Source organism: Curcuma longa, chromosome 17, assembly GCF_044706935.1.
Source record: "Curcuma longa cultivar G26 ecotype Majalengka, Jawa Barat chromosome 17, ITB_CL_G26_1.1, whole genome shotgun sequence".
Taxonomy (NCBI): domain Eukaryota; kingdom Viridiplantae; phylum Streptophyta; class Magnoliopsida; order Zingiberales; family Zingiberaceae; genus Curcuma; species Curcuma longa.
The window spans coordinates 321971-341653 of NC_133877.1; the positions used below are offsets into that span (position 1 = coordinate 321971).

The 19683-nt window shown below is 39.1% G+C and overlaps 2 protein-coding genes across 3 annotated transcripts; both read left to right on the forward strand.

Annotated features, from left to right (window-relative positions):
- Positions 1 to 1450: 1450 nt before the first annotated feature.
- LOC141848729 (autophagy-related protein 18g-like) lies at positions 1451 to 8389 on the forward strand. The gene is made up of 9 exons (XM_074736775.1): positions 1451 to 1652; positions 2791 to 3252; positions 3341 to 3775; positions 3912 to 4157; positions 4253 to 5074; positions 5163 to 5335; positions 7143 to 7261; positions 7342 to 7905; positions 7992 to 8389. Exons 1-9 carry the CDS (start codon positions 1482 to 1484, stop codon positions 7994 to 7996), a joined length of 2997 nt encoding a protein of 998 aa, XP_074592876.1. The 5' UTR covers positions 1451 to 1481; the 3' UTR covers positions 7997 to 8389.
- A 6370-nt stretch (positions 8390 to 14759) lies between these two features.
- Positions 14760 to 19455, forward strand: LOC141811974 (nucleoside hydrolase 3-like). 2 transcript variants are annotated; one of them, XM_074700056.1, is made up of 11 exons: positions 14760 to 14986; positions 15074 to 15253; positions 16503 to 16613; positions 16683 to 17018; positions 17079 to 17255; positions 17352 to 17639; positions 17713 to 17835; positions 17909 to 18106; positions 18186 to 18626; positions 18709 to 19020; positions 19112 to 19455. In XM_074700056.1, the coding sequence occupies exons 1-11, from the start codon at positions 14801 to 14803 to the stop codon at positions 19394 to 19396; spliced, it is 2637 nt and encodes an 878-aa protein (XP_074556157.1). In that variant the 5' UTR covers positions 14760 to 14800; the 3' UTR covers positions 19397 to 19455. The 2 variants fall into 2 exon arrangements, with proteins under 2 accessions (XP_074556157.1, XP_074556156.1); XM_074700055.1 differs by lacking the exons at positions 14760 to 14986; positions 15074 to 15253 and having other exon boundaries at positions 16509 to 16613; positions 16683 to 16693; positions 16753 to 17018.
- The last annotated feature ends 228 nt before the right edge of the window (positions 19456 to 19683 follow it).

Genomic DNA, 19683 nt, shown 5'->3' on the forward strand with positions numbered 1-19683 from the left:
TATTTATTTCAGTCATTCTAATGGCTGAAGTTCCCATAATCGATATCTTTGATTTTTTTAGATGTCCTTGCAACATATGATTTTCTTGACCGGCTAAGATTTCATACTATTAAAAATTCAGTCTTAACTTTTTTAGACCTTGCCTAACATATCATACCCTGACTAATTAGAATTTCATTTTACATAGTATTCTATCCTGACCAATCTACTTAGATTTATACTAATTGCACATTCAATAGCTATCAAATCCTATGCACAATGCACCCACCTACATTCTTGATACACATAACTAACTCAAATATCAAAAACATCATACTTAAGAAATATGCTAATGCTTGGAACATGAGCAATAAATCATCTTTATGATGAGGTTCGCAACAGAATTTGCATCCTAGAAAAGAGCAAGATCTAGAAAGGAGAACATCCAACGACGTAGTAGATAGGGAAAAGAAAAGAGAGCCTCAGAATTAAAAATGAAGACAAACTAGTTCACCTTCCATCACCTGTATTAAAGCTACTTCACCCACAAGCCTACCTGTTACCTGATTCAACGCGCCACCGGAGTCCACGGAATTATTGTGAACTGTCAAATGGATCCGTAACCGTGATCTCCGGTACAAATTCCCGCTGCGTGTTGAATAATTAATATAACACCCGTTCCGGTATTCGTTCATATCGTTTTTGTTATCCTGTAACTTCCTTTAGCTGGACGGGATCCGATAGATGGAGTATTCGATTAAAATTAAATTTAATTAAATTAAATAAATTAATTTTTTTTAATTAATTGATCAAAATTTTTAATAAATTGAATCGATATTTTATCGATTAATTTAATTTTTAATTAAAATTTTTAAATATTATGAAAATTTTATTAATTAATTAAGAATTTATAAATTTATTTATTTAAAATTTATAAATTATTTTTTTAATTTAAATAATTTAATTTAATCAAATAAAAAATTTTAAAATCAAAAATCGAACCCAATTAATTTAATTAATTTAATTTTTTTAAATAAAATTTTAAAATAATTAAATCAAAATTTTTAATTTGATCAATTTAATGAATTTATTCGATTTAATTAAATTTTTACTCATTCCGCGAACGTCTGCTATCGTGCACCGCGGAACAGACTGATTTTCTGATCATGATTTGGAAAGGAGAACACGAAAGCAGGAGAGAGAGAAAATTAAAGAGAAGAGAGAGAGAGACGGGTGAAGTTGGTTTTAATTTGTTGTTGTTTTTTTTTTCTTTTGTGCGTGAGTTGGGCAGTCCCGTAAGGAGCGATAGGGATGAGAATTATGGCGGTGAAGTCAAAGCTTAGGGAGAGGAGGTGAAGAGGGAGGAGGAGGTGAAATCTTTGTGAGGGAAGAGGGTGGAGTGGTTTGGAGTCGGATGGTATTCACCATCGGGGTGGGATTTATCGATGGGCGGCGGCGGCGGCGGGGCGGTGGGGTGGTGGTGGTAGAGGAGATAGAGGAGGATGACTCGGGGCAAAGGTAAGAACGGTCTGCTTCCGAGCTCGCTGCGGATCATCTCCTCGTGCCTCAAGACAGTGTCGTCGAACGCGGGGTCGGTCGCGAGCAGCGTCCGATCCGCCGGGGCATCTGTCGCCGCGTCGATCGCGTCGCCGGCAGACGATGAGAAGGACCAGGTTAGTTTTTTCACACCGAAAAGAGAAATTATCTTATTTTTCTTGCTTTGGGGAGATAGATCTGTCTTCTCCAATTCGGTTGGATTGTGGTGTGATTAGGTTCTATGTTTTATCGTGGGAAAGGGCTCCGATGAATGCAAACTGCTCCGTGGGTATTTAGGGTTATAGCTCTGAAGTCTTATGAGTAACCAGCAATGCCGCTCAGGTTGCTCAATTTCAACTGGTCGGACGAGTAGAACCTATTTTACTCCATAGTGTTGGATTAGGAAGAACCAAAGGCATTGAAGGTGCTTATCCTTTGTTTACTTTTTCTAGCTAAAATTCAATTGGAGGAAGAGTAGAAATATTCACTAGGGAAAATATTTGATGTGCTGATTCAAATATCTTATTTTGTCTAGGAAATTAAACACTTGCGTTATGGTTATTGTCGGTGGTGTTTCCAAATTGTTAGACTTGATGGTCCGTTTTCTTGTTTGAACCCAATTCCTTTAGGAATAGAATTCCAACTTTACATGACAAAAAAAAAAAAATGGAAGAACTCTAATTCCAATTATTGTGTTTGGATTTAGGTTAGTCAATGAAAACTGGATTTTCATTTCTTGTGTTTGGAATTATAAGAAATATACAGGCCAATTCAGAGCGTAATCCAATTTAGATTCTGCTTAGGATTTGGAATGAATATACCAGCTTGGAAAGTATTAACCTTTCCCTACAATCCCAAGATTCAAATCACATACCCGACAACCATGGTCTCAACTCTTTGGGTTGGCTACATGTTTCTCATCCCTCCATTGAACTCACAAATAGGAATTATAACTTAAAATTCAATTTGAACATTGAACTCAAGGTTCAAATATAGGAATTGGAACTATGATTCTTAAGAATTTTATTCTAACACAGACTTACTGTACTTTTCTAAAATATTGATAATTCATTTTTTCTGCATGAAGTATTCTTTGAGGTGTATACACTTATGGTAGCAAGGTCATGATTGGAATAAACACATTTCTTCTTTTGTGAGGCTTCTTTCTTCTCTTGCATGTTTTATGTTTATCCCAAGTGGTCCATGTAACTTTATCTGCTGTGTTTCTAAGTCTAACAGTCTGAGTTTTTGTTGCATTTTCTTTTGGTCTTACAGGTATTATGGGCTGGCTTTGATAAGCTGGAGCTTGGTATATCTTCCTTTAAGCGTGTTCTACTTCTTGGTTATTCAAATGGATTTCAAGTGCTTGATGTTGACGATGCCTCTAGTGTCTGCGAACTGGTTTCTAAGCGTGATGGCCCAGTTACTTTTTTACAGATGCAGCCCACACCAGTCAGTTCTGAAGCTACCGAAGGGTTCAGGGCATCACATCCTATGCTCTTGGTTGTTGCTGGTGATGAGACCAATGGCTCAGGTGTGGTTCAAGGTGGCCGTTTGAGTGCTTTAATCAGAGAGAATAGTAGTGAACCTCAGGCAGGAAGTTGTATCTCTACTCCTACTGTTGTTCGGTTCTACTCACTCAAGTCTCACAGTTATATTCATGTTCTGAGATTCCGCTCTGCTGTATATATTGTTCGATGCAGTCCGCGAATAGTTGCTGTCGCACTTGCAGCACAAGTAATAATGATATTTAATTTTCCTCGGATAATTTGGTATTTTTGAGATTTCTAGGAATTCTTCCTAATTAATTAAAATCTTTTGGCAGATATACTGCTTTGATGCTGTTACACTTGAGAGCAAGTTCAGCGTTCTAACTTATCCGTTACAAGGAGCAGTTGGTGTTAATATTGGTTGTGGTCCGATGGCTGTTGGTCCTAGGTGGTTAGCTTATGCTTCCAATAATCCTCTCATATCAAATACAGGTCACCTTAGTCCACAAAACCTTACTCCCTCTCCAGGTGTAAGCCCATCAACATCTCCTAGCAGTGGAAACCTGGTTGCTCGTTATGCTATGGAATCTAGTAAAACATTGGCTGTTGGAATTATCAATCTAGGAGATATGGGTTACAAAACTCTGTCAAAGTATTGCCAAGAACTACTTCCTGATGGTTCTAATTCTCCTTTGTCATCAAGTGCAGGCCGGAGATCTGGAAGGTTTCAGAATATGGGACACCCAAATGAACCTGATAACATAGGAATGGTGTGTTTATATCATCCAGACATTCAGTTTTTTAATACCGTCATATTGATGAATATATATACTTGTTACCAATGATTGGCTGAACTGATATGTATATAATGTTTTCCTGGGTGATTGATAATTGTATCTTTTGCAGGTTGTCATTAAGGATTTCGTTTCAAAGGAAGTCATTTCACAATTTAGGGCTCATAGCAGTCCAATATCTGCTCTGTGTTTTGACCCTAGTGGCACCCTATTGGTCACAGCGTCAGTACATGGGCACAATGTAAATATTTTCCGAATTATCCCAACTCGTGTACAGAATGGTGCTAACCCAGGATGTTATAATTGGACATCATCACATGTTCATCTTTACAAGCTATATCGTGGATTAACAGCAGCAGTATGAATATGAATATCTTTTTTACCCTGATTATTATGCATACAAAATGGTACCTTATATTGATTGTTTTTTTTTTTTTTTGCTTCTTTGAACAGATTATACAGGATATATCTTTTAGTCATTACAGTCAGTGGATTTCAGTTGTTTCATCAAGAGGCACTAGTCACATATATGTATTATCACCCTTTGGTGGTGATGCTAGCCTTCAACCACAAACTATAAATGGTGAAGGCCCAATTCTTACTCCTAATATAACATCACCCTGGTGGTCAGCTTCATGTTGTATGATCCACCAACAGTTACACGCACCTCCATCTCCAATCACATACTCTGTAATTAGTAGAATAAAAAATTTTAATTCTGGTTGGCTAAACACTGTAAGCAATGTTGCTACTTCTGCCGTGGGGAAGGCTTCTGCACCATCAGGTGCCATTGCTGCTGTGTTCCATAATTCTCTGAACCGTGATTCTATAACAGGTAGTTCCAAGGCAAAATCTTTGGAACATATCCTGCTGTTCTCCCCATCGGGCTATGTCATACAACATGAACTTCTTCCATCTTCCTTAGTGGAATCCACTGATAGCAGCTTGAAAGCTGTACCTGCTCCTCTATTGCAAGTTCAAGATGAAGAATTACGTGTAAACTCTGAGCCAGTTCAATGGTGGGATGTTTGTAGAAGGTCAAATTGGCCTGAAAGGGAGGAAAATATTTCTAGAGTTATGTTGCGCAGTCAGCAAATTAGTGAGAAAGTCATGGATTCTGGAGATTCTGAAGATACTGAAACATTATATGCCATGTCTACTGCCAGTGGTGCAGCTGGGGTAGAGTCAGTTAGAAGCGAAAGATCCAACTGGTTCCTCTCAAATGCTGAAGTGCAGATTAACTCAGGAAAGATTCCAATATGGCAGAAATCAAAGGTACAGCTATTTTGTTACTGAGCAATTCACCAAGGACTTACCGGTTCTTTTGACTTGACAAATAATTTATGTTTAATTTGCATTGTAGATTTGCTTTTGCATATTAACTACATCGGGAGCTGGTGAAGTTTCTGCAACAGATCTTACTGGCGGAGAGATTGAGATTGAAAAACTACATTTTGATGAGGTGGAAGTGAAGAGAAAGGATTTGTTTCCTGTTTTTGAGCAATTCTGCAGCTTCCAATCAGAAGGAACTGACAGGTACTCTTCCACTACTGCCTTGGCCTGAAATCCTGCAGCCTTGCTAACCTCAAAAACCCACTTTTCCCTTGGGCCCACTAACAAATACATACCACTCTGGTAGAACTTGCTACTGGGGTTGGAGGTCTAGAAATCTGAAATGGCTTACTGTTACAAATTCATCTCCTTAACATATTGATCATCTTCTCATTTTCCAATGTCACACTAAAAGAGTTATTTTGTGACCAGATGAATACTTACCACTTTCATAAGAACCTTAAGGAAACAAATTTTTCTAAAATATTGTTTAACTTAAACACATTTAGTTAATCAAGTTCTAATAGCTAGCTAATGGTGGAAAGTGGGACTAGAAATACATTTCCTCATTTTGGCATACCCTATTAAATTTATCCTTGTTCATCAATGGACTATATTGATTGAATGATTTAATGTAAGGTTGATATGATTATTTTAAATTGAAATTTTTTGAATGATTCAGAGGATCTAGTTCAGTTCTCTATAATCATCTCTTTTTTGTGGTCAGCAGTCCTATATTTCTTTCACTTCGTTAAATGTCTGCATTTTATTGTGTCGTCTCATTTTGTCCTAGATTTCTTTCTCATTTAGTAAGATAGGCACCTGAATGGCTGACACATGTGGAAGTTGTGGTTGTGCTTAGTAAGATGATAGAGACTAGACTTCTCAAATTCATTGTCCCCCCCCCCCCCCCCCCCTTTTTTTTTTAGGATCCTTGAACCTGTTTCACAGCCTTGTTTTCTGGGCCTCAGTTAATCTTCTGCACGTGCAAAGGGATGTTCTTCATTTCTTCTTGAGATGCCAGAAGAATTGTTTGGTCTGCATCTTGAATGATAGTTGTCATATATTGAAGAATTATTTAGATTCCTTAGTAAAAATCTCTTTGTTTTTTGAGCAACCCTCATATTCTTGCTAAGATTGCATAAGGTGATGAAATACATACATGCCATGACATTTATTCTCTCCTATATCATTTGTTAATCTCTCTTTGCTATATGTCAATTGCTTTCAAAGCAAAAATTCTGGCTGCTGAAAATGATGTAGCCTAATTTCTTTTTAGTTTTACATGTGTGTTCTGTCATGATATCTGCCTCTACTATTTTAGGTGGGTCTTTTTGTTTGCGCAATTTAGCAGGAACTTAAGGATAAACGTCTATGTTGTAATTTCTCAATTCTCATAGGTTTAAGTTTAAAGAAGATCGCCGAAAACTTATCAATAAGATTTTCCCAGTTCTCTTGGCATTGACGCATCAACCTTTAGTTGTCATAATTGAAATAGAAGAGAAATTGCAAACTTTTGTGTTGTGTTTTTATGGTAATAGAAAAAGGAAGAAATTTATATGCTCTACTGATTAATTTTCTCCTGATGTTAACTATTTTAACTCATCTTATCGAGCTAGGAAGAACTTGCAAATTTTTGTGGTGTTAGGATGAGAAAGAGGTGAAAAATCTCTTAAAATATTTTGACATGCTATGAACTCAAAAATAAGCTAAGTTTTCATTATTGATTAAGTTTGACCTCAGTGATGATCATAGGCTTGGTTCTCCTTGGAGTTGGTAAGTTAACTTCTATATATATAAAAGAAACATTGAACTTGAACTTTTGAGTTTTGGGTCGAAAACTGTTCTCAAAACATTTAACTAGCTTGATTGTGATTAAACGTGGTTCAGTTCAGATCATTCAAAACCATGCTGAAATATCTATTCATGATCAATAGAAGAATATGAAATGAACAGTAGGAACTGATTTTGACTATGCAAAATCTAACTGATATGGTTTGCATTCTTGCAGAGTTGGTGGTGTAGATGGAACTTCATCAGTAGCAGTTTCCCAAGATAAAGTTGAGTTCACCAAGAATACAGCTAATCATAGATTTAATACATCATCTTTCATCTCTCGGTCAGATTTTGGTAAGTAGAACTTCTCAATTTAATGTAATTCTGTTAAGAAATTGGATCATCTGAAATTCATTGTGACCTGCCATTACTAGGGACAAGACCAACAAATGGTTTACTTGATTTTAATCACACAGAGTCTGGTAAACCAGTTATATTACCCTCGATAGAGAAGGCTATGCCAAGTGAATCTGGTCATGATTCATCTTCAATTATCAGCAATGGTATTCCTGCATCATCAGAAACTAAACCAAATACAGTGCCAAGTAGGTACTCCAAAGATTACATGCAACTGCATGCAGACTACAGTCAAAGCTATCCTATCGTGGATGACTGTATAATTAACGGGGTGTCAGCAAGATCAAATAGTTTGTCATGTAATGGTAGACTGGCTGCAAATGATGGTGGTAAAGTTCCAAAGTCGTCCATCCCCAGCAGCTACACATATCATGCTGAGCATTCTGATTCCCATAATTCAGTTGAAATTGCCCAATGTTTTGACGAAGGCTATTGTAAAGTATCAGAGCTCGATGACTGCCGTGAGTTAACTGAAGCTGTTGATGCAGACAGCAACAGCAGCCACTGTGAGAGAGAAAAGCCTGAGGATGGAGATGATGACGACGACATGTTGGGAGGTGTTTTTGCCTTCTGCGAAGAAGGTTTGACTATAGATGCGTGGCTCATCATATTGCTTTATTTACTTCTTTCTCTTCGCTGATCATTTATTTCTTGTGATATGGAACAGGTTAATTACATCACACATTCACCTATGATTGTGGTGTCGTCGTCTTCATCATCTCTTTAGAAGTTTTATTTTCGGACTATGCCAAATGGACTTACACTACAATCGTTCTCTTTCTATTTGATTTGATCTGACAATCAAAGGTGAAACAGTGTTTGTATAAGTGAGACCAGCTGATTGAGAAATGCTGAATTTAGCGCAGTGGAGAGATTGAAGCTGAAAATATACACCCACCTTTCTTTCCACGGTTACTGTATATTATGTTCATTTGGATTTTAATTCATAGAAAGATTTGCTGCCCTTCCCAGAGATGATCTCTGGTTAGGTGTTTACGTGTATAGAAGTGTTTACTATGCGCGATTTGTAAGGGTGATTCATGGTAATTTATTGTTCTTTTGGCAGCATTGGGATTATGAAATATTTGTTGTCTTTACTTTTACCTGCGATATTAAAGTACAACTTTGTGGGAACATGTTTGGTGAACTTGCGCTTTTAGATTGAAATTCTTGTTTTTTTTTCGGCTTGGTTTATTAAAAATTTCATATAGAAGGGTGAGAAAGAAAAGCTCCATTGTTCATTGGTATCATGGTATGTTATCCGATCCAATGCACAGAGTACAAACCCTGAATCCCCTAAGTTTAGTTGGCTCAATTTCTCAATTTTATTGCATAGGTAAAAATAACTTGGGCAAAAATCATCAAATAGACTGTTTTTTTTTGTAAAAAACATTAAATGGATGTTTTATCCAAAATACTCGTAAGTTGTCTGGTATGTGTAAAAAAACATCAGTGGGTGTTTTTGTAAAAAACATCAAATGGTATGTTTGTTATTTGAGTTGTCCGGTATGTGTAAAAACATCAAATGGGTGTTTTTGTAAAAAACATCAAATACTATGTTTTTTTTGTAAAAAACATCATATGTGTGTATTTTTTTTTGTTGTAAAAAACATCAATTATTTTAGCATTTAAATAAATTAATTTACCTCCTCTCCAGTAGAATCTACCCTCCAACGATTCTATATAGTTGATCTCATGATCATCTGTAAGGAGATGAATCGAGAAGGTATAGTTGACCATGACGGAAGAGGACATTATCTTGGCTTCGTCCACTTTAGCAATTCTGCTCCGTCGTAACCAACTCAACTATGCTCCGAGAACTTAAATTTTCATTCTCAATTGATACAATGATACTATTGCAATAACTACTAGCTACTATATGCTATAGTGATAATTCATTTAGTGGGTCATATGAGTCCTCTTGATTTGTTTTGTAATTTGAAAATATAATATTATTTAGATCTTCATCTTTTTTTTCTTCAATAAAAAAGTGAAATCTGTCATCCAGCGGTTCCACACGGTCAACCCTACAATCATCTAAGAGAAGGTAAATAAAAAAGTTACAGTTATAGATCTTCATCTTCAAATGATAAAAAATGTCGCATGATCAATAAACTGTTATAGAAATTAAAAGATAGTTGTTACAATTTGTAGAATTAACTTTTCCTCTCATTAACGCATCCGATAAATTTAGAACACAGTTTGTCAAACTTGAATATTCATCACTATTAAAAATTCAAACTCTGGATCTTTTTATTTATTCTTTAAAGTACCTTACTAGTACACCACACTTGGGGGCAAATAAAATGAATATTGCTCTTTGTTCTTAGGCAACAAGGAAGAGGTATAAAATGGCCTGGCATGACTCTAAACTCATCTTATCAAGAATAAGATAACATTTGTAAAATAATTTCATTTTTAGGAATTTAAAAAATAGAGGTTGGTTAGGATCCTTGTCAACTACCAACGCGCTGGCGTGGCAGAGTTGACGAAGGGCAATGGAATTCAAAACCCAATCATGTTGCTCTCAATTTTAGGATCTTAGCTTACACCTTGAACCATATGTGAAATTTTATTATATTTACTTGTATAATTATATATTGCGTTCATTGAAAACTACTTCTGTTGTCCTATAACTGCCTATCCATGTCTTGATCTCTTCTTCTTCTTCAAATAATACAAATCGTTTTGAAACTTCAACTCATGGCTCCAAATTTATGGTCAAATTTGTTGAAACATAGAGTAGATCTCTTCTTCTTTTTCTTCAAATAATACAAATCGTTTTGAAACTTCAACTTATAACACCAAATTTATGGTCAAATTTGTTGAAACATAAAGAATAAAGAGAAAATAATTATTTTTTTATTGATAATTATTATAGGTTAATAAATCTATTTGTACAAATTATCAAGATAATATATAAAAATATAATAATAAATATAAAAATAATGATAAATATAGTTGTCATTGCAATCCAAATATGGTAAGTCATCAATAATTAAAACCAATATTCTGGGCTGTTATTTTGTCATCATTACCCTCCGGTAAACTCAACGGGAAGATGTCGAACGTTGAGTTTGATCATCAATCTATTGAAACATCTTCTTCGACTATACAACTAATCAAATCTTTTAAAACAATGACCACTAATAGAAAAGGAACAATAAAAGATTATAATTTTGCTGTTGTTGAATTTATGAAAGAGGACAAAGAACTTGGTGAATTTGAAAAAAAGAAGAAGAGTCACGGCTATGATTCTGGTGGTTAAAATTTACTAGGGCAGATGAAAAAAAAAATTTAGTGTTGTGCCAAGCAAAATTTGAAAAAATTTACTATTTAGCAAGCTAGAAGATGACTAAAAAGAGACAACACTTAATAGAGGAAAGGCTACTACAAAACGATTGTTGTTGGAGAGGAGGAAGAAAAGGGAAAAGAGAATTGTTGTTATTGTTGGCTGGAAAAGAAAAAGTGGAAGGTTTGCTAGCGCTAGCATTGCTGGAAGAATAGGAAGAGTGTTACGGCTGTGAGGAATAGATCGGTTGGGAAACTTAGGATTTGGCATCCTACCGGATCCGACCCTCGTGTCAGCCCTAAGCAGCCGACTCGACGGGTAACCTGAGTCAGTCCTTGGGCCGCGACTTCAACCTCCGAATCCTCGAATTCTCGAACTCGATTTAACTCGGAGGACCTGAGGCGACTCCCCATGAGGACAAACTCCTAGATCTAAGCCGGACTGAATCCTCGTGGAGACAGACTCCTAGATCCGAGTCGAGCCGAATCCTCGTGGAGACAGACTCCCAGATCCGAGCCGAGCCAAATCCTCGTGAAGACAGACTTCTAGATCCGAGCCGAATCTTCATGAGGACCCGACTTCTCTCAATCAGCTTAGTTGCACCCTCCCTACGCGGACTCGACCCGGACTCAATTCAACCAACCTTCCACCTTTGGTGCCCTGTTCTATTGAATATCACTCTTCCCATCATACAGAGAGGTCATCATTTCTCCTGACATGCCCTTGCCATTAATTATGGTCCCTACTCTGATATATACGCGCGAAATGACCCTTCAATTCAATGTCAACGATGGGACTTCTCTTCTGACCACTCCATTCCTTCTGACAAGATCATTATCAATGATGAGACGCCTTCCTTAATTACGATGTGACATGACACCCATTTCATATATATAAGGTTCATCCTTCTCCACAAGGAGGTACACACACATAGATACACTAAACTCCTTCTTCTTCCTTTGCTCTCTGAGTTCTTCGGCTCTTTTGCTTCTTCTTCATCTACTGACTTAAGCATCGGAGTGGTCGTGCTAGGGCACCCCTGATCTTCCTTCTCACGGTTGCTATTTTCGCAGGAATAGCGAGTTTCGTGACCTCCCTTCCTTCAACCCTGATCTGTCCTGGTGCTAAGAAGCCGATGACGTGTCTTGAAGTTGATCTCAACAGGAACAAAGAGAGAGAAGGAGAAGAAAGGGAAAGAAAGATAAAGAGAGGGAAGAAGCTTGTTGTCCTTAAAATTAAAGAGAAGGAAAGTAATGTTGCTCTTGCTATGGGAAAAAACAGGAAGAGGAAGAAGAAAAAAAATGTAATTGTGATTGCTGGAATCATGGTGCTTGAAGGTAAAAAGATGAAGAAGTAGAAGAGGTGGAATGTGTTACTGCTATTGAGAAGAGAAGTTGTCTAGATTGATGTTGAAAGAAGGGGAAGTGACAAAAGAAGTATTGTTGCTGTCAATAGAAGAATAAAGAGGAGGGATTGAAGCTTGCTACTATTGATGAAGGAGCAAATTTCAACTGTGCTTCTTTGTCTTGAGGCAAAATAAATAAAGAAGTAGGATTGTTGTTAAGGAAGCAAAAGTCGGGCAGTAGAGAAAGTGTTGGATATTGAGGTCTTAACGGACCAATACGATTTTGTGAAAAAATCGTATTGTCATCAATCGATGAAAGTCAAAATTGACTTCAAAATCGAAATCTATATTTCGTGTAGATAGATCTAGACTATTAATTTGCTCAAAATTGATAAAGGGTGAATGAGAAATTAATTATTCAAATTCAACCTAGAATAAATTAATTGTTAATTAATGTTATATAAGGAAGTGCACGGGGAATAGTCCCACATCGAAAAAATTTGATGGATTTTTCTTTCTTGTTAATGTTGTTGTATTAATGAAGTTAACCCAAAAGGCCGTGTGCCCTCTTCTCACGGGTGAGTAGGTGCTCGCACTTGCGAGCCCGCTACCCAAAGCATGCACGCACGCAATGAGCGTTTTATTAACGCACTTTGCACTTAAGCACCTGTAGCGGAGCCGATCCATATCAATTTACATCCTCTCCGACATCTATAGAAACTAACAGAAAGAAGGGGAGGTCTATTTATACAAATTGTCAAGATAATATATCAAAAATATAATGATAAACATGGTAATATATTATGATAAATGTGGTAATAATAAATATAGAAATAATGATAAATATGATTGCGTTGCAATCTTAACATAGTAAGTCATCAATAATTTAAACCAATTTTTGATTAATATCATGGATTGTTATTTTTGTTGTCATTACCCTCTAGCAAACCTAATGGGGAGATGTCTACCATTGAGTTTGGTTGGCAATTTATTGAAACATCTTCTCTAACTATACTATCAATTAAATCTTCTAAAACAATGACCACTAGAGAGAAAGAGCAGCATAAGGCTATAGTTTTAAAATTTAGAAAAATCTAGAATTTGGTAGGCTAGAAGATGATTAAAAAGAGACAAAACTCAATGGAGGAAAGACTATAAGATGCTTAAAAAGAGACAACGCTCAATGGAGGAAAAGCTAGCTAGTGCAAAGCTAATGTTGTTGGAGAGGAGGAAGAAAAGGAAAGAGATGACTGTTGCTATTGTTGGTTGGAAAAGAAAATATAGAAGGTTTGCTGGTGTTGACATTGCTGAAAGAATAGGAAGAGGGAGGAGAAGAAAGGGAGAGGAAGATAAAGAGAGGGAAGAAGCTTGTTGTCCTTGAAATTAATGAGAAATAAAGTGATGTTGCTCTTGCTATGAGAAAAACAGAAAGAGGAAGAAGAAGAGGAAGAGGAAGAGGAGGAAGAGAAAGAAGAAAAATGCAGTTGTGATTGGTGGAATCATAGTGTTTGAAAGTAAAAAGAGGAAGAAGTAGAAGAGATAGAATGTGTTACTGCTATTGAGAAGAGAAGTTGTCTAGATTGATGTTGAAAGAAGGGGAGGAAGTTATATAAAAAAAGAATTGCTGTTGTAAATAGAATAAAAAAGAGAAGGAATTGAAGCTTATTACTGTTGATGAAGGAGCAAATTTCAATGGTGCTTCTTCGGCAAATTTATATGTAGCCTTTGAATAACTTCATAATTGATTTGGAAGAAGGAAGAGATGAGGCGAATGGGAAAAAGGAGAGAGAAATCCTAGTTCTTCTACAAGATAAAAAACGACGAGATGCATTTTATAAAAAAAAATGTGAGAAATAACATTGGAAAAATACAGAAAGAAAGGGCTATCCTAAGTGGTGGAGTTGAGGCAAAAGAAAAGAAGAACTAGGGTTGTTATTAAGGAAGAAAAGGTAGGGCAATAAAGAAAGAAGAAGATTGTTGTTGGTGGTGAAGAGATCGGTGAAACCAATAGCGAGGAAGGAAATAGTGTGTCTAGAATATCCTTTTGAGTAAAAGGAGAGAGGTAGAAAGCTTTCATAATACTTTGGGTGTAAAAGAACAAGATGAAAATGATGGTGTTTGAGAGACATCACACCGATTGAAGTTAGACAAAAAAAAGGAAAGACAATTTCTGAATTAGCCTCCCAAGTAGATGAAGGAGGAAAAGAGCAACGATAGACTACATAAAAATACAACATGAAATCTTAACATGACACACACAAGGTATGGAGGTGGGACCCAGACCTTGTGTGTGTCATGCTGCATTTTCATACAGTCTATCATTTCTCGGAGGAAAAAGTATTGTAGATGGAGTTCAATGACTTTGCTAGAAAAAGGAGAGAAAATAGAAGGAGAGAAAAGAAGATGGGTAGCGGTGCAGTTGGCTAACGCATAGATCTCATGGCTTTTATACCATGGTGAAACATAGACATTAGGAAAAATAAAAAAAATATATAGAGAGAGAAAATAATTACTTAATTAAGATAAACTAGCAAATATATTTATACAAATGAAAAAGGAGAAGATAATTTATTAAAAATAATGATAAATATAATAATAATAATAAATATAAAAAATAATAAATACATGCGATTTTAATTCAAACAGGATAAATCAGTAATTGAAATTAATTTCTAATAAATATCCTACTCTCTTTTGTCGTCATTATGACACCAAATTTCTGGTCAAATTCACACTTCCCTTCTTTGTCGTCTTTCTTCGATGTTCCATAAATCTATTTTGTGGACGCCGGCCTTTGATTGCTTGATTTGTAAGGGAGGAGGAAGAAGAAGCGCAGAGCATGGGCGGAAAGGATCTGTTTCTGTTCATGTTCCTTGTTCCGGTGAGTTTGATCGGTGCCTGGAGCTCCGGCATGCCGGCGGAAGGCAAACCTCGGAGAATTCTCTTGGACACTGACATGGACACCGACGATTTCTTTGCTCTCCTCTATCTCCTGAAGCAGAACCGATCGCACTTCGACCTCAAGGTTTGTCGAGAATCGAACTTCATCACTTTTTGTACTTTTCTACCTCTGTGGAAATTAAAGTAGATGTCGTTGGACTCATGGTTTCAGGCTGTCACGATCAATGCAAATGCCTGGACTGATGCCGGTCACGCTGTGAATCACGCCTACGATATTCTTTACATGATGAACCGCGACGATATTCCGGTGGGAGTTGGCGGCGACGGCGGAATCCTTGACGACGGCACTATACTTCCTGATGTCGGTGGCTATCATCCTCTAATTGAGCAGGTATTAATTGAACACCGATCGACCGCCAACATGCCACACTGTGGCTGCATGAACTTGTTGTCTGTCTTTGCCTGAGCTATGAGAGCTGAGTGGCTAGTGACTGAGTGGCCGACTGCCGAGCCGAGTGGCCGAGCTACCGAGTTGCTGAACTACTGAGCCGAGCTACCGAGCCGAGTGACCGAGCTGTCGAGTTGCTGAGCTGCCGAGCCGAGTTGCCGAGCTGGCGAGCCAAGTGGCCGAGTGCCCGACTGCCGAGAGCCGAGTGGTCGAGTACCTGACTGCCGAGTGGCCGACTGTCGAATGGCCAAGTTGCCGAGCCGAGTGACCGAGTGCCCGACTACCGAGAGTCGAGTGGCCGAGCCGAGTGATTGAGTGTCCGACTGTCAAGTGGCCAAGTGGCCGAGTGCCGAGAGCCAAGTGCCGAGAGCCGAGTGACGACTGTCGAGAGTGAGTCGAGTGCCCGACTGTCGAGTGGCCGAGTGCCCGACTGCCGAGAGCCGAGTGCTGAGAGGCCGAGAGCCGAGTGGCGACTGCCGAGAGTGCCGAGAGCCGAGTGGTCGAGTGGCAACTGCCGAGTGGCTGAGTGGTCGAGGCCTGCGTTCAATGCAGTTTTCTTAAAACAGATTCGTTCCTTCCGGCGTTGTTTAGAGGTCACGACGGACGTCTGTTTCCCAGGATACAACGACTGGACCGGCAAAACGATCAAGCACAGATCGTTACCGGCGAACCGATTACACCCAAAAGCTATCAGCAAGGGAAGCAGAGGAAAGGGAAGCGAAGGATCGAGAATACTCTGCCTGTAGTCTCCCATTGCTTCCTCTTTTATAACCTCGCAACATATCTCCAATTAATTGGAGATTAATGGTACGTTAGTAATAATACTCGACCGTTTCAACGTCAAGTAATTAACTCGTCCCGGGATGATAAAATATTGGTTGATCACTTGGGTAAATTATGATCGGTCCAACATTCGACGCGTGCAAGTCACGCTCGCACACAAGTTGCCTTGCAGGTAGTGCAATTCGGGCCCTGGATTTGCATCCCTCAGCGCACCCACGCGTGAGAGAGAGCATCTCCCCTTACATTTGTTCACAACATCAATGCTTGTGATACAATATAAACCAACCAAGTTGTCCCTCAACTATCAATGTGAGACTAAACTCCTCCATATGAAGGTCTTCTCCATCCTTCCATTTCCTTATTTCCATTCACATTTCCAACCGAACTTAGTCCTTTCCTCGATTTGCAGGGCATGTCGACTGCCAGCTACTGCCGTTATCGGCAAGCCATTCCGATAGGCTCCGGCGGACGGCTAGACATCGACAGTAACTATGGCTTCAGGAGGAGCTTTCTCCCTCAGGTTTGTCTAAATTCCTCAGACTGGTGTCATATCGTCTCGGACAAGAAGGCTCACATTGCATGGCATCAGGGTAAAAGGAGGTACGTCCCCCTGAAGCAGCCCACAGCTCAGCAGGTGCTGGCTGACACAATCTCTGCAGGGCCAACTACGTTGTTTGTGATTGGGTCGCACACAAACATCGCGCTACTTCTGATGACCCATCCTCACTTGAAGACCAACATCGAGCACATCTTCATCATGGGCGGAGGTGTGAGGTCAAGCAATCCCACAGGATGCTGCCCTGCTAATGGAAGCTCTTCCTGCAAGCCCAGGCAGTGTGGTAATCATGGCAACTTGTTCACAGCATACACCGGCAATCCCTACGCAGAGTTCAACATTTTTGGAGATCCTTTTGCTGCGTACCAGGTACGTGCTTGTTAGATTTTCCTACTATTTCTTGCAGAATCCTTATTTCTTGAAGTGCAGGTGTTCCATTCTGGGATTCCAGTAACCCTTGTGCCACTGGACGCGACCAACACTATCCCTATAAATAATAACTTCTTCGATGAATTTGAACGCAGGCAAGGGACATTTGAGGCGCAATACTGCTTTAAGTCTCTGAAAATCACTCGCGATACGTGGTTCGATAACCAGTTCTACACAGTAAGGAGTTTACGTCTTAACCAATTAAAGTTCTTGCTCGGCCCGAAGCTTTTTCTAACTGTCATCAGGTGCCTATCGTTTTGACTCTACGAGCAGAGTTACTTCTTGTGGGACTCGTTTGCTTCGGGTGTGGCAGTATCGATCATGAGAAACGGCGGCAATTATTATGGAGAAAATGAGTTCGCCGAGATGGAGTTCATTAACATGACAGTAGTCACTTCAAACGAGCCTTACGGCGTACGTGACGGCTCAAACCCCTTCTTTGATGGACGCAGCGTTCCGAAGTTCAATCTGCAGAAACGTGGAGTGCATAGTGGCCATGTTCAAACTGGACTCGACGATCCATTTTGCCTCCCTAAGGACGGTGGCAATGGAAGATGTGAGGTAATTCAAGCTTCCATGAGAAGTACGACCCCAATCTTCAGTGAATTCAATGAATTTCGTTAGTGACATGCAGGATGGATACACCAAGGAGGTAACTGGCCCTGAATCTGTTCGAGTACTGGTCGCGCAGAGAGCGAAACCTAATCAAGATGTTCGCAGTCCACTAAACAGACAGTTCTTCAAGAGCTTCTTGGATGTGAGTACTTCAGAGCCTGTTTCAGAAACATCATAAAAAAAAACTTCGATCGACTTCATTTGCTTTTATCCAGGTTCTCAATTTCAATCACCATTCTGGGCGATTCAACTGGACGACACAGTTTCCTTATTACAGAGAAACTCTCTACGAGCCAAATTTTGCAGGTCGAACCCGGGGAAGGCCTGTGGTATTTGACATGGACATGAGTGCTGGAGACTTTCTTGCTCTGTTCTATCTCCTCAAGGCGCCTCTTGAGATGATCGACCTCAAGGTACAGCACCATGCTCTCCTGAAACCGTCCTCAACCCAAGGAATACATGAATACTGTCTCCTTAATCTTATTACGATAGGGAATCTTAGTGAATGGCAATGGCTGGGCAAATGCTGCAACAATCGACATCATCTACGACGTTCTTCACATGATGGGCCGCGATGACATTCCGGTTGGTCTGGGAAACCTCACTGCTTTAGGCACTCCGAACCTCGGCTGCAAGTTCGTCCAGGCCATTCCACATGGCAGCGGCGGATTTATCGACTCTGACACACTGTTTGGACTTGCTCGTGACTTGCCCAGGAGTCCCCGAAGGTACACGGCTGAAAACTCCGTCAAGTTTGGAGCTCCAAGAGATACCGATCGACCTTGGCTCAGGCAGCCTTTAGCTCTGGAAGTTTGGCAGTCCATTTCAGAAGCATTAAGTCCGAGGAACAAGATCAGCGTACTGACAAATGGACCTCTTACCAACTTAGCCAGCATCATTGCATGGGACAGAAATGCAGCTAAACTCATACAGGTTAGATGTGCAAATTATGCTGCAGATTTCATATATATGCTCAAATCATCGATCGGTGTGTTGTTTTTTTATCTTCTCGCAGCATGTCTATATAGTTGGAGGACAAGTCAGTAGTGGTGTGAAAAATAAGACTGGAAATGTCTTCACTGTTCCCACAAACAAATTCGCTGAGTTCAACATGTTCCTGGATCCTTCAGCAGCAAAGCAGGTGTTCAGGTCCAACCTTTCGATCACACTTCTTCCTCTCAGCACTCAGCGCAAAGTGTCTTCCTTTAAGAGGATCCTAGAAACATTAAAACCTGCACAAGGGACTCCTGAATCCAATTTCGTGCGTCGGCTGCTATCGTTGCTCCACAAATTACGACAGGATGAATCAAAACTTTACCATCACGTGGTACTTTTTTTTGTTTTGTTTTTACCAATCATTTAGAACATGATCATTGTTCCAATGTTCAGATATTGCTTTTCTGTTGTACTACATACAGGACATGTTTTTGGGGGAACTCCTTGGGGCTGTTTTCTTGGTCGATCATTCTAAGCTAAATCCAGTGATAGAAACAAAGCCTATTACTGTCTTAACCGGAAGCATGAGCGAGGACGGGCAGATTAGAGTCGACGAGAGACATGGAAAGCCAGTTGACATAGTAGATGATCTCGACAGGGAAGCATACTACAATGTGTTTGCGAGTTTACTAGGTGACAAGAAGCAGTCTGCAGTCATTGGGAGCTATGAGGAACAGAAGAAGTTGTGGAGCACACCTCCTAAATGAGCAAGTTTATTGGCTGCAGATTAGTGCATGAAGATTCATGCTTTTTTTTTCTGAATTCCAACTTAATTATCAATCTTCACAGCTATTTTTTCTGAAGATAATTATTCATTTCCTTCCTTTAAGTCCCAATTAAATCCAATGAAAGGTCTGTATACCTTTTTGTAGGCTGTCATCCATTCAATAAACTTGCAACACTTTTTAACCGTTGGTCTGTACAGATTTCAGAGCACACATGTCATCCATCTAATAAACTTCCCATTTCAATGGTAGTGTACAGTATAGTGTTG

Excerpts from the sequence above, each read along its gene's own strand:
- LOC141848729 (XM_074736775.1), top strand. The coding sequence starts at position 1,482 with ATGACTCGGGGCAAAGGTAAGAACGGTCTGCTTCCGAGCTCGCTGCGG. Across the intron at positions 1,653-2,790 it reads CAGACGATGAGAAGGACCAG|GTATTATGGGCTGGCTTTGA; the intron begins GTTAGTTTTTTC and ends TTGGTCTTACAG. Across the intron at positions 5,336-7,142 it reads CAATCAGAAGGAACTGACAG|AGTTGGTGGTGTAGATGGAA; the intron begins GTACTCTTCCAC and ends GCATTCTTGCAG.
- LOC141811974 (XM_074700056.1), top strand. The coding sequence starts at position 14,801 with ATGGGCGGAAAGGATCTGTTTCTGTTCATGTTCCTTGTTCCGGTGAGT. Across the intron at positions 17,640-17,712 it reads GTGGCAATGGAAGATGTGAG|GATGGATACACCAAGGAGGT; the intron begins GTAATTCAAGCT and ends AGTGACATGCAG. Across the intron at positions 18,627-18,708 it reads ATGCAGCTAAACTCATACAG|CATGTCTATATAGTTGGAGG; the intron begins GTTAGATGTGCA and ends ATCTTCTCGCAG.